The sequence below is a fragment of the Engystomops pustulosus genome, chromosome 8 (assembly GCF_040894005.1).
Source record: "Engystomops pustulosus chromosome 8, aEngPut4.maternal, whole genome shotgun sequence".
Classification (NCBI taxonomy): Eukaryota; Metazoa; Chordata; class Amphibia; order Anura; family Leptodactylidae; genus Engystomops; species Engystomops pustulosus.
In genome coordinates this window covers 31,427,303-31,441,228 of record NC_092418.1, presented here as the reverse complement: position 1 = coordinate 31,441,228, position 13,926 = coordinate 31,427,303, and the positions used below count along the sequence as shown (strand labels likewise).

The 13,926-nt window shown below is 40.0% G+C and overlaps 1 protein-coding gene across 3 annotated transcripts in view; it reads left to right on the top strand.

The window, feature by feature from the left end:
* Positions 1-13,926, top strand: part of DNAH3 (dynein axonemal heavy chain 3) — a 272,966-nt gene that overhangs the window by 167,911 nt on the left and 91,129 nt on the right. For all 3 annotated transcript variants that reach the window (XM_072120542.1, XM_072120545.1, XM_072120544.1), the window contains exons 29-33: positions 684-882; positions 1,145-1,253; positions 3,827-3,940; positions 5,442-5,618; positions 6,349-6,440. In XM_072120542.1, the coding sequence (XP_071976643.1) occupies positions 684-882; positions 1,145-1,253; positions 3,827-3,940; positions 5,442-5,618; positions 6,349-6,440 (691 nt within the window). The remainder of the gene's footprint in view (positions 1-683; positions 883-1,144; positions 1,254-3,826; positions 3,941-5,441; positions 5,619-6,348; positions 6,441-13,926) is intronic.

Sequence of the window (13,926 nt, the reverse complement as noted above, 5' to 3'; positions counted from 1 at the left end):
CCTTTTGTGTCGCGGATGCACTATTATTTATGCGACACAATTTCGTCGCAGAACGTTCCGGTGGTTAGTCAGTACGTGCCACATTTATCATGCAGAGTCCGACAGAAGTGTAGTACGCCCCACGTTAGAGGTGCCCCAAAAAAGTATTTCACTGTCCAGAAAAAGGGTAGAGTTAGTGAAGGCTTTTATGCTTACCCAATGGTATCTGACAGAGCAACTCAGGGGAACTTTGAGCAGATGGGGTTTGACCTGAAGTGATTGTAAGGGGAGGCGAACCACCCAGACTGAATGGAGGGCCGTCTTTGAGTCACGAACATTGAGACGATGATATCTAGATGTGACACTGGTCATAGTTGTAGTGCGTACATTTACTAAACCTTACTACTTCTTCTAGCTCATGTATGTGTAAATGTGAAATGGCCTGCGAGTCAGTTAAATGTTTGTATGCATATTAAAAAAAACGAAAACCTAATTAAACTGCACATAGTGCAGTTCGCACAGTTTTTAGTGAATGAGTTTACATTTGCAAAGTATATGTAGTATTTAACCATAGGATAACCTAATCATCATAAGTTATCTCTGTTGTCACGATATAATATAAAAGATGTAAATCAGCAAACGATATTCGTTCAGTAACGAAACCTTATAACTTTATGTATTGCATATACATTATGTTTTTGCAGCCCGTGATGTTGTTGCTAAATTGGCAAAGGATAAAGTATCTGACCTGAGCGACTTCCAATGGATCTCTCAGCTGAGATATTACTGGGAAGGCCGAGATGTCATGGTCAGAATGATCACCACCCAAGTCAAATATGGCTACGAATATCTTGGCAATTCTCCTCGACTTGTCATTACTCCCCTGACTGATCGGTGTTACAGGTATGGCCTCCTCTATATTGTACTAATGTAATACATACAATGAAATTTCTCCTAAGGTATTTTTACTGCATGATGTGTTACACTCCATAATGTGCCGTTACATGAAAAGCCACTTTGTGTGGGAGCGATAAGCAGGCGATTGACATGTAAATAAGAGACTGGATGGCTACACTTCCTCATTAACCTAGAAACTGTATCACATACTTTAGGGCCTAATATAGCACACAAGACTATAGTATATTAATGAAATATGTCTTTATAGGACTTTGATGGGTGCCCTCAAGTTAAATCTTGGAGGAGCTCCAGAGGGTCCTGCTGGGACTGGAAAAACTGAAACCACAAAAGATCTTGCCAAAGCTTTGGCCAAACAGGTAATCTCATAGTGATCTCACTGGTTCCTACGGTAAGTTCATGTTTTGTGTTGGACAGGAGCATATAGGAAAAGCGATATTAACCAATGAGTGTAATAACAGAATATCCAGTGAGATTTAATGGGCACAGTCCTAGGCTCCAATAAGGACTCTCTTCTTCATACGGAGAGTATGTACTAAATAATACATTTTACTCCAATTTTTGAATTGGAGTCCATCAGCTTCTAGTTCTGGCTGGTTCACCTCTGGCTCCTGTCGTTATAAAAAAAAAAGAAGATATTCTCCAATTGTATATTAATTAGGTACCAGACCTAGGTCCAGGTCCACACCAGCTTCTACTGTATATCCTGGTGTTAACACTCATAGGAAATACTTGGAGATGTGTAGTCAAATAATCTTTTCCAATACAAGGTTCCAGGTTGTTTTGGAATGATTTGGATAGGATAGTGGTGGCAAACCTATGGCACGGTGCCAGAGGTGGCACTCAGAGCCCTTTCCGCGGGCACCCAGGCCTTCACCCCAACACAGAGTTTGCCAGATAGGACTCAAGGCTTTCTCCTGTGATCCAATACAGCCCAGGACGTGCCATGCTCATTGCTATTTTAAAACGACACATCCTTGGTTGCCAGGACTACACGAGAAACGAGAAGGTGTGGATAGAGATGGATTGTCATTGGAGCTCCTGCTCTGGGTCCCCTGAATGTTCCTCTACAATCTAAATTTCTCCCATAATCTTTCTATTGTATTGTTGGGCTCAGGACCCCAATATGATTAAAACCTGTGATCCAGCTGGGATCAATAAGTTATTGATTAAATTGTCATGTTGGCACTTTGCGAAATATAAGTGGATTTTGGTCGTAGCTTGGGCACTCTGTCTCCAAAAGGTTCGCCATCACTGGGATTAGATATATTGTGGTTGCGTTTCCACTGCAGAAATTACCTACCGCTAATGACACAGCTAGTGTTGGCCAAACGATAGTAGCGCTTCACATTACTTGCTGCCTAGTCTGAGTAGGGAGTAAAAAGGTACCAGGTATTTTCTGATACTTTTTTGCAATAGAAAAGAGTCTTAAACTCTATACTCATATACTGTCCAAAGCTACGAATACAGCTATGTATACAGCTCTATCCTCCAAGTATGCAAATTATTGCCCCCACAAATAAGACCATTGGGCCTCCCCACAATATACACTGACAGCAATAAATTGTGCACATTTTTAAACTTGTCCAATATGTTTGCCTGTGTGATATTATTGCAGTGAAAGATACTATGTAATCCTCACTACATGTTCCTTGTATACAGTGCATGTGTTGAGGCAGATTGACCAATTAGTTGCAGTTTAGCTTGTTGATCGACCAGTGACTGAGAATACACATAGCTTTTTGTTGTTTTGTCCTTTAAACCTTAGCACGAGAATGTGTCGATACCTTAATCATATATATTAAGAGTAACGAGCTGCTTTATTTTTGTGATTGATTTCCATTTTCAAGACTGTACCTCTTACAATGCATTTTATACACTCAAGTGTACTCTAAAATCTATTCTCCATCATTAATTAACAGGTCTAACATATTGTAATGATAGCCTAACCTAATACATGTTTTTAGTGGTAGGACCTCTTTGTTCATTTGTACTCAGCATGCTATTTTAAGTAAATAATACATTCTGGCTGTGTGTCGCTGCCACTAGAGGGAGTTTACTGCATACAGTTTTATTATTGAGTTCAAGCTCCCTCTAGTGGTGACTATAGACAGAATTTTATCATTTATCAAACATGTTCATGTAAAGAAACTTGTGGCAGCAAAATGAAGCTGTGGACCAAATAATTATATCTTTAGAAATTATTTGGCTACTAATTTTGAGATGGCCATACCCCATTAAGATACTGATACAAACCTCATTATTTGCATCGCTGCCACAGCAATAGGAGTTTAAGTTACCTCGATGATTATATGGATTTATCTCATCATGAAAATTAAAAAAAAAATAACCTGTCCACTTCCACTACTTTTTCCAATATTTTCTGGATGCCACCCCATTGTCTTGTGTCTTGTTTAAAACCAATTCGCTGGTGATGACCAACCAACCAGTCAGTGATTGGCTGGAGGGTCATTTCCTGTGTAATGAGACAATCCAGGAAGTAGAGAATCAAAAGCATTGGAATAGAAGTGACAGGGATCGGTGAGTATTTTTTATGATCAAGGCTGTGGCTAGGACTTTCTGTATGCTAGCCATGGACTAGTAAACCATCAGATGCCCCTCTGGCCCCCTAGCTATTTGTTAAGGGCCTGTACGATCAGTACTACTTGCATGGACTATAGATAGTTTTCTCATTCTATACGTTCTTTAGTTCCTTGTGTTTATGTTCTCTATGTAATTACATTACATGTTATAGAAACAGTGTGGCTTAGACCATGATCTGTACATTAAGTTAATTACCTGTTTCCAATTATCTGTTTAATTAAAGTGAGAAGATGGTGTAATGGCCGTGCATTATAGAGTGGATCTTAACCACAGTGTAAACAGCCTGAGAATGTCACAGTGCATTGTTATTTTCTTGTCTCCTTTATAGTGCGTGGTGTTTAATTGCTCGGACGGCCTTGACTATAAAGCAATGGGTAAATTCTTCAAGGGTCTTGCGCAGTCTGGTGCCTGGGCCTGTTTTGATGAGTTCAACAGAATTGAGGTGAATTTAAATTACTTAAATTTAGACTTTTTTGCCCCATTATGTCCCAATCGATTAAAGTGTTTTAAGAGATAGTATCAAAAATCGGCTGCATTCATTTGACAGATTCCACTATTTTCCAGTGTATTCTCCATGATTTACAATATTTTTACATTATTTATAGCCTATATTTCTTTGTTTTTATTCAAATGAGATTTTCAGTGCACTAGGGCACAGGGTAATGACTACGAATGCACCACGAATGCTACATGAGTTTAAAAAAATTTCAGGAGTGACAAAGAGATATACAACATCATAGCACAAAATTATCCATAGAAAGAGAATAATACCAGTCACTATAATTACCAAACGGGCCGGACAGACGGGGCTTCCCTTTTTCCTTTATAAATGATTTTAGTGGCTTTTGGTTTGGTGTATATAATTGATCTTTTGTCTAAATTAATAAAGATTGTATACTTTAGCATAGCACACAGTTGTTTTGTATCTTTGCTTAGCTTGCTTTTTCATGTGCTCAGTTTTCCATTTTCTTATATATGTAGTTCCTCCTTTATGATTTACTAATGCATCTATGTCCTTCCTTCTATGCTGCGCAAGATGAAACAGCAGCACCTCCAACACACAGAAAGAAGGTCAGGGGGTTTAACCCAGGCTCTGGTGCACCAAGAAGCCTATTTATGTACTGCAGCTCACTCCGATTCAAGTAAATGAGACCAGTATTCACCCGTATTAAAGGAAATCTACCATCTAAATCCATCATGATAAACCAGGGGCACTTACTCATAGATCCAGACACTGTGACTGTGGTAATCTTCTTATATTTGTTATTCATGGCCTCTTTCCTTCTAAAATCAACATTTAATAATATACTAATGAACCAGAATGGCTGTGGGGAGCATTACCAGAGCCCCTCTGTGCTGCAGCTTTATGGGCTGTTACACTGTCTTCCTCTCCCCCCTTCTCCTTCAACACTTCCTCTACCTTTTCCTGCTGTAATCGCACATAGTGGGATGGGGGTAGTGCTTCAGCACAGTGTAACAACCCAGAAGATACAACACAGAAAGGACTCTGGTAACGCCCCCCAAAACCCTTGTGGCTCATTAGCATAATATTGATTTTAGAAGGAAGGGGGCCATAACAAATATAAGAAGATTACTACAGTCACGGTGCCTGGATCTATGAGTAATGTCCCTGGTTTATCATGATGGATTTTCATGGTAGATTTCTTTTACAGTTGCAGAAAACTATTTCAAAGTATAGATTACACAATGAACACAATTTTTCACACTATATACAGTATGTAATCTATAGTTGAAACTCTGTAAGAATAGACATCCTTTGTGATCTTGAATGAAATGAGCAGCTGGGATGTGCAAGGGATTCCTGTATATCCATGTTATGTGGATAGGTAAAACCTTGAAATAGCTGGATATCATTTTAATTTTGTTTTTTTTTTGTTTGTGTTATTGTATAATAGACATAAAAAACATCTTTCTATAACCAGGTGGAGGTATTGTCGGTAGTTGCGCAGCAGATTCTCAGTATACAACAGGCGATTATTAGAAACATGAAAACATTCTTGTTTGAGGGAACTGAACTGACGCTCAACCCAACGTGTTCTGTATTCATCACCATGAACCCCGGCTATGCAGGTCGTGCTGAGCTGCCTGATAATCTTAAGGTATGCAGCCAACATTTCATTTCTTAAAGGCTATTAAAAATTATATCTAATAAGATGCAATACCGCAGGTTGATATTTTTTATTTAATGGACCCAATGCCCTTTTAGCACCAATTCTGGTCTTAGTTTACTTGTCCTGCAGGGGTAATTTATCTTCGAATTTTCTCCTTTATTTCTTTTATTTTTTTGGGCACATTTGATATATTTGTGTCTATATTTCTGACTTTTCCACTCGCCTAGCAAAATTTTTCAATGTTGCACCTGATGTATCTCAAAAATCCAGATGTGAACGTATGAAAAAGTCGTGATTTTGCATCAAATTCCAAAGAAACTCCAATCCTCACCAGGCGCATGAAAAACTTTAAAAGGAGTTGAAGAAGAGTTTGAGACTTTTGTGAAACTTTTTATTAAAAAAAACCCCTATAGACAGCTGCCTGATCTATCAACCTCTAAGATAAATCCAACGAGTCCAAAAGTCAGAAAAAAACAAGAAAAGACATGCACAAATGTCCGTAAAGATAAATGACCCCCGAGAAGTCACATTCATCCATGTGACTGCTGCTGCTAGTCACTGGCCTCAGAGGTCTCTTTCTATACATGTGAGAAACATGGATGAGGCTAGTGACATAGGTGTACATTATATCATCACTGCTGCAGACTTAACAAAGCAGCATCAGCCCAGGAGCAAAAGGGTCTTGTAATAGGTCAGTAAGTCGCTTTTTGTTTTCTAGGCACTCTTCAGGACAGTGGCCATGATGGTGCCAGACTATGCGCTCATTGGTGAAATATCCCTTTATTCAATGGGATTCCTGGACTCTAGAAGGTAAGAACAGACTCACATTAGTCCAATCTTCAGCTACTGTTATAAGTCCTTAGAAAAGTAAGCACCACAATGGGTACCATTGATCTGTTAAGGCTCAACTTCATCTAGGGAATCATTATACAGGCTCTGAATTCATGGGAGACTTTTTCCAGGTACGTGAGGCACAAGGTGGTGGTTATAAAGAGGGTCCCATTTTGATGTGATTGGGAACTCTTTATTTTATCTATTGTATCACTGCTGTGTGATCTCTAATTTTAGGAGCACTCAATTGTGTCCAAATAGCTTCCACATACCCTCTCCTAAAAGAATAGATGAGACTTTATATTAATCCTTATATCACACAAACTGCAGGACAGATATCTTATTAGCAGAAGGTTGGAATTAAACTTGTATTATGCATTTTACTTAGAAATCCTGACATTAAATTAAGCATAAAAGGAATATTCCTTACATAATACCATTAAGTAATGCAGACGGAAGATTAAGTTTTCTGATTATCTTCCTCCTGAAATGTGTAATACTATTACCAGATAAATATTTCACAGTATGACCGGGTACTTTAATGGCTCTATACTGGCTGCATTAACTTGAGTTTCTATCCATGATTGAAGCAATCTATTAAGTAAATGGAATTAACATATTCTCCAATTTGGCCTTAATCTGCTATCTGAAATGAACTTTACAACGGCAGGGTTTTCAGGTAACTTAAAGGGGTCATCCGGACAATTTATTTTTTTGTTAAAAATAAAGGCTGAGTGGTGTAACATCATACAATAAGTCTCCCTGATCTCTACATCCTCGTCCTTCCTAATCAGGATATATTGCTTAACCGTACATCGGCCACAATTGCTGTATTCATTGATTGGCTGTGAAACCATTTCCTGTGTGTTGAGAGGGTCTTGAAAGTGAAGACCAGTGAAGGAACCAGGAAGTGCTGCAACAGGAGTGTTGGGAAATTTTTAAAAAAATTTCACTTGGCCAGTTAATCCTTTCAAGAAGTGTATTTTTAGTAACCAGGATCCATTTGAATGGGAACACCTTAAGTAAGCATCTTTTAGGACAAACTATACGAGGAAAAACAGATGTTATCCACTTCCCCCCATTGAAAATCACTTTGGCAGTGGGAAATGCACAGCCATTGATCTGAATGGTTACCATGTAATGCTACTTTTGAACTTTCTGCGCCTATGGCTTCCACTGTCAAAAGAACATTTCTGTGTTGAGAAAAACTCCTATAGAATAACCTTGAACCACTCGATCCACCGCGTTTTATGTTATATAGCTGTCAGGATGAGTAATGTTTGTATATGATATCTATATAATTAATGTATTCTAGGAGCAGCAAATTCTGATGCAAAAACTTGATCAAGGTGGAGCCTTTCTATTGTGTTTAATAATGCAATAAATATGCCACATGTGAAGCTCAAGCGTGTGCTGTCATTGGAGTTGTTGCATTTAGCCAAGGCATGTGCTTGTATCCTTATAAAGCGAGCGGCAGATAACACTGCATCCAGCCAATAGCCTTGTAGATAAATGATGATCCTGTGTTATCTGTCTCTAGCTTTATAATGGAAGAGTGTTCCTGGCACAGTCTTTCTTTATTACAATAGAAGGCAATGGGGCAGATTTAAAAAACTTCAGTTTTTTAGTGTCCTTAGGAGCTCTATGGACAGGGCGGCGTCAGCACCCAGCAAATCCGGGCAAGTGCCCGGTCCCACAGCTGCTGGGAGGGCCCACTTGTGGCCACATCCCTGTCCCCAGCAGCTTGGCCATGCCCGGTGCTGGTGTTGTAAAGCGGTGCTCTGTTTGCTGCAGGACGCTGCCGTGCGTCTCTGCAGAAGCGCTATGCAGCAGCCGGAAGGAGGAGGAGGACGGCGAAGGGGAACCTCTGGACTTGAGCAGAAGACTGAGGTGAGTACTATTATTTTATTTTGAATGGTCACATTTACTAGTCCATGGAGGGTGAGGAGGGGGCTGTATATAATGAATGGGGGGTGAGGAGGGGCTGTATGTAGTGAATGGGGGAGTGAGGAGGCGGGTGTATATAATGAATGGGGGTGGGGTGAGGAGGGGGCTGTATATAATGTATGGGGGGTGAGAAGGGAGCTGTTTAAAATGAATGGGGGGTGAGGAGAGAGTTGTATATAATGAATGGGGGCTGAGGAGGGGACTGTATATATTGAATGGGGGGTGAGGAGGGGACTGTATATAATGAATGGGGGTGAGGAGGGGGCTGTATATAATGGATGGGGCGGGGGTGAGGTGGGGGCTGTATATGGTAAATGGGGGGTAAGGAGGGGGCTGTAAATAATAAATGGGGGGGTGAGGAGGGGTCTATATATAATGAATGGGGGATGAGAATGGGCTGTATTTAATGAATGGGGGTGAGGATGGGCTGCATATATTGAATGGGGGGTGAGGAGGGGGCTGCATTTAGTGAATGGGGGGTGAGGAGGGGGCTGCATATATTAAATGGGGGATGAAGAGGGGGCTGCATATAATGAATGGGGGAGGAGCGGGCTGCATATGATGAGCAGTGAGGGGGGTGCATATAAGCCATGTGGGGGAGGAGGGCTACATATAATTAAACTATGGGCGGTGAAATGGTCTGTATATAATTAATACATGGAGGGAAGGCGGCTGCATATTATTAATCCATGGGGGGTGCATATAATTAATTTATGGGGGGGGGAGAGGCTGTATATAATGAATCCATGCCGCTACGCAAGTTTACTGCAAAGGGATCCACTGAGGCTCTGTCGCCCAAGGGGCCACTGAGACCTGGAGCCGCCTCTTTCAATGGATATAGTATTTTTAGTTAAAAAGTTATGCAGAAGTAGCAGATTTGACACCACTTGTTCCCTAGTTGTTCCTACACGGGGGTGGGGGATGGGGACTGGAGTGGATTTGTATTTAAAAGTTGCAACTTTTTGAAAACTTGTACGTAATAATTATTTCTACCACACCCGGATTTACATGACAGATGTGGAGTAATTTGTCTGAAGTGCAAGGTAGACAATCAAATAGTCGCAAAATGTGTGCAACAAAGGTGAGACATTTTGAAGACAGAAAATTGACATGATACAATGGAGTTTACTCCACACTACAGGATCCCAGATGCCTTCTCATCATCATTTACAGAAAGTAGAATAGAACTGTAGGACCCTGTTATAAAAACAGATTAAAAAAAAAATTACCATCAATTAATTACAAAAAATAACATACATATTCCTTTAAGCAATGTAATACTTTTGATAAAGTTTCTCACCAGTCACATTATGCACTAAGCAAAGCCGGCCGCTTCTTCCAGCAACTTGTATCAGCTTTATCTATTTTCTGACATTTTGGAAATGCACAAATTTAGAGAAAATGACTAAACTGCCTAAAGTTTGTAAAATAACTTGAAATGTGTTTTGATGCAGATAAACTTTCTTATGAGTCTGTGAGGCAGCAGGGGTCATGATGTACAGATCAGAAGAGAATGGCGTCTCTTCTATCTCGTTCCATATCAAGCAGCATGGCTTCCAGCCTCTGCAACTTTCCACCATAGGTTTTTCTTTTAATTTTGAAGTTGATATGTTTTATTTGCTCATTTTTTTATTTTTTTTAATATAGATCTGCATGATAAGAGATAAGATATTTGTGCCTTTCAATTCATCCTGCAGTAGAACCTCCTAGTAGATTTGCGCTTTATGAATATGGAAAATCGGCAGTCACTGGAGCTCAGATCTGGCTCCCGATTCCTACATCACTCCGGTGCTTCTGTTTTTTTGGGCTTGCGTTTTCATCCAATAACAAACAAAGGGACAACACAGGAAGTGGAATCTCCTGGAAAACGGATGTATAGTATTTCGATACTCACCCTTTTCTGCTCCCCAAGCTGCAGTTTCTTCTCCTCTCCATGGCTGTTGGCTTGTTTGGGGAGTTGCTACAGACAAGAAGCCATTTAAAGTGCTTAAAAGCTATGGTAAAGCTACGGTAGAGCTTTCAGCAATAGACTCCATGCTCAGCCATTTAGAGAGTGGTGCTATGCCTATAGGGACCCCCACACCAGGCATAAATTTGATGTAGGTATCAATTTGCCCCTGACCATCTTCATATAGAAAAGGTGCCTTTTTGCAGCACAGTACATTGCTATACATACATATTTGCATTGGACACACACCATACACACATGACACAATACGAGGCTGTGGAGTATCTCTGCAGGATCTCCTTAGTTTTATGACAGGCTACTGACTGATTCTTTGTAACCTAGAGGGTCCCTGCAGAGAGCTCATATCTTCCAAAAACTGGGAGATTTATGACTTGCTGTAGTTTTTGCAACCTTTGTACTGACGAACATGTCAGCAAAGGAACAATGAGCCCTGACAAACTATTAGTCTCTGGAGGTTCATGATCCAAATGCAGATTTCTTCCTTTCCCTTCATCTCTATGTTAGTAAAATAGAACAAAGGAGAAACAATATTAGCAGAACATGAATTCTCTGTTCTAAGTAACCGGAACGTAGAAGAAACTAAGTAACATGAAAATTATTGGGGACAATGACGGAGTGTGGGAGGGATAAGGAAGAGCGAAAACCAAAGTCAAGGGTAGAAAGCAAAGTCAAGCCAAGAGGGTGTGTCAGAGACAAAATTGTACTTACGAGAATAGTTAGAGGTAATAATTGAGGTCAAATATTAGAATGCAATGCAGTTCATAAAAAAGGATGTGATCAGGAATTGGGGCAATATGTAAATCAACTCCAGATCAGGATCAGGTAACAGATATAGATAAGAATAGGTTTAACCAGAATCACTGGCAGGGAAATTCAGCACCAAGGATAGCTTCATAGTTGGCTAATGAGACAGCTGAGCAAACAACTCAAGACTCTACTCATCAGAGAATGGGATATCTGTATAGAGATCTTTTATACAAAATCAAGCATTTTGCAAAATCTTTGATTCTCAGCCAAGTAGGAAAGGTGTAATATCATCAATATACGAGGGCGGTTCAATAAGTACCAGTGTTAGAAATGAAGATACCATTTTTTAAAAAAAATATTTTTTTATTTTTCAACATAGTCCCCTTTTAGAAAGATACACTTCTTCCAACGTTCCTGCCATTTTTTTAAGCCCCTCCAAAAAATAGCATTTGTCGAACTTTCCAAAATACGCCTCTGTCTCGCTGATGACTTCCTTGTTTGAGCAAAATTTTTTTCTCGCAAACCATTTCTTCATGTTAGGGAACAAGAAAAAGTCTCAGGGAACAAGATCGGGTGAATACGGGGTGCAGCAGCAATTCACAACGCAGTTCATGCAGTTTGGCAATGCCAACTCTAGATGAATGTGCTGGTGTGTTATCGTGGTGATAGACCACCTTCTTTTTCGACACACCTACGGCCTCTGCACTTTCATTCGCTGAACAGCGGGTTTCATGTCGTGGGCTTTTTGAATGATTTCCTCGGTAACCACGTCTGCCCGGCGTCCTAGTCGCTCCTCATCAAAAACGGATGTTCGCCCACGTTTAAATTCGTTGAACCAATATCTAACTGTGTTCATAGATCGCAAAGTGCTCCTATAAACAGCATCCAACTTTGCTTTTATCTCCTCGCATTTTTTCCCATCCAAAAACAAAAAGCGAATTACCGAACGATACTGCACTTTTTCCATCTTACTCAAATGGCTGCCAAATCAAAACTATCCTATCAATCAGTGTGCAATTTGCCGTCGTTTGATAGATGGCAGCACACGTTGATAACACCAACTTCCCTCAGGAACGCCCTCTGTCGCCAAACATGGGTACTTATTGAACCACCCTCGTACAGAATATTGACTAAGAGAGATATGGAGGTATGGTATGATAAATGGAGGCAAGTTTTGGGTGAGCTTTCCAGAAAAGAATGTAACAACTAGTTGAAGATGATGAAAAAAAAATCCCCAGGGAATATTTCATATAATAAGGTACATTTTACTAAGAATGTAGGAAACTGCACTAAAACTGGTCTGCCCGTGTATAATGCTTGGCTCGACAGATTTATTAAGAATGTGCGACAGAAATTATGAATCTGTCGCTTCCCTGCACTGGCCTGACAGAGTTCACCAACTTTTTTGTGGTGCACCTTTAACATGGGGCATGCGACAGACTTGCATGTTAAATCTGGTACACGGTCCGACTGAGCACTGGAAAGCCCCCTAATTTATGTCACGTGCCTAGCGCTGATACGCCTCATAACAGTTGCGTGTGACACAATAGTGGCGCTGACATTTTTTTAATACCTGTGCAAGCTGTTTACACCTGAAAGAACATGCAAAGTCCATCAGAAAACTGGCGCAAAAACCCTTAGAAAATGTGCCCCAACACATAGGGGTTTTTATCATTAGGCTAGCTCCTTTGGGCAGTTTCATGTCTATTTTTAGCAGTGAAAAGTCACAAAAACCTCCAAACCAGTAATAAATTACGCCCCTAGTTCATATGCTGTGGAGGTGTCTGAAACTCCATAGGTATTGGGTGGGTGTAGTAAGAAGATTGCAGGGTGTTTTCTGTTCCACTATACCATTTGATCCAAGAAATTGCATTTTGGGCACAAGAATGGGTATTATTGGTGAATCTGGGATGTTCTGTATGTGAGGAAAGGGTTATTAAAAGCAAGGAAAATAATCTTGTATAATTGGAAAGCCTCCAAAAATCAAAACATGGGAGGAGACATTGGTTGTGTTGGTGGTTTCAGAGCAACAGGAGGATGTGGGAAATAAAATGGTGATGAGAAGAGTGTGGGAGGCATGGATCAATAGATCACTGTTATATAAATGTCCATTGAGGTTTAAGAGGGATTTCTTTATAGGTTGCTTTGTGCTAGAAGAGTAGTAGTTGAAAGCCGTCTGTCGCCTGGGTAGGTGGTTGTGTTTTTAGGACTTGTAATTATTGTTGTTTCTTGTTATATAAATTTTTTGTATTTTGTATATGGATACAATTTAATAAAAGTGTATAAAAAAAAATCCATCATGATAAACCAGGGACACTTACTTATAGATGTTGGCACTTGTACTGTGTTACTCTTCTGATATTTGTTATCCATGACCTCTTTCCTTCTAAAATCAAGTTTTATAATGATGCTACTGAACCAGAAGTGAATTGAGAGGCTTTGGTAACACCTACAAAGTCCTTTTGTCTAATTAGCATAGTTATAAAATTTGATATTAGAAGGAAAGAGGCCATGAATAACAAATATAAGAACATTACCACAGCCCCGGTGCCTGGATCTATGAGTAAGTGTCCCTGGTTTATCATGATGGATTTCAATGGTAGACTTCCTTTAAAGGAAACCTACCACCATGGATCTACCTATTAAGGTAGATCTGGTGGAAGGTTCCTCTAATCTATAGTAGTATAGCCCTTTTAATGGCTAATACTTTCGTGGCCCATAACTTTTATAAATTTTAATTCCCTAAATATTCAAATATCCTAGAGCAGTGGTGGCGAACCTATGGCACTGGTGCCAAAAGTG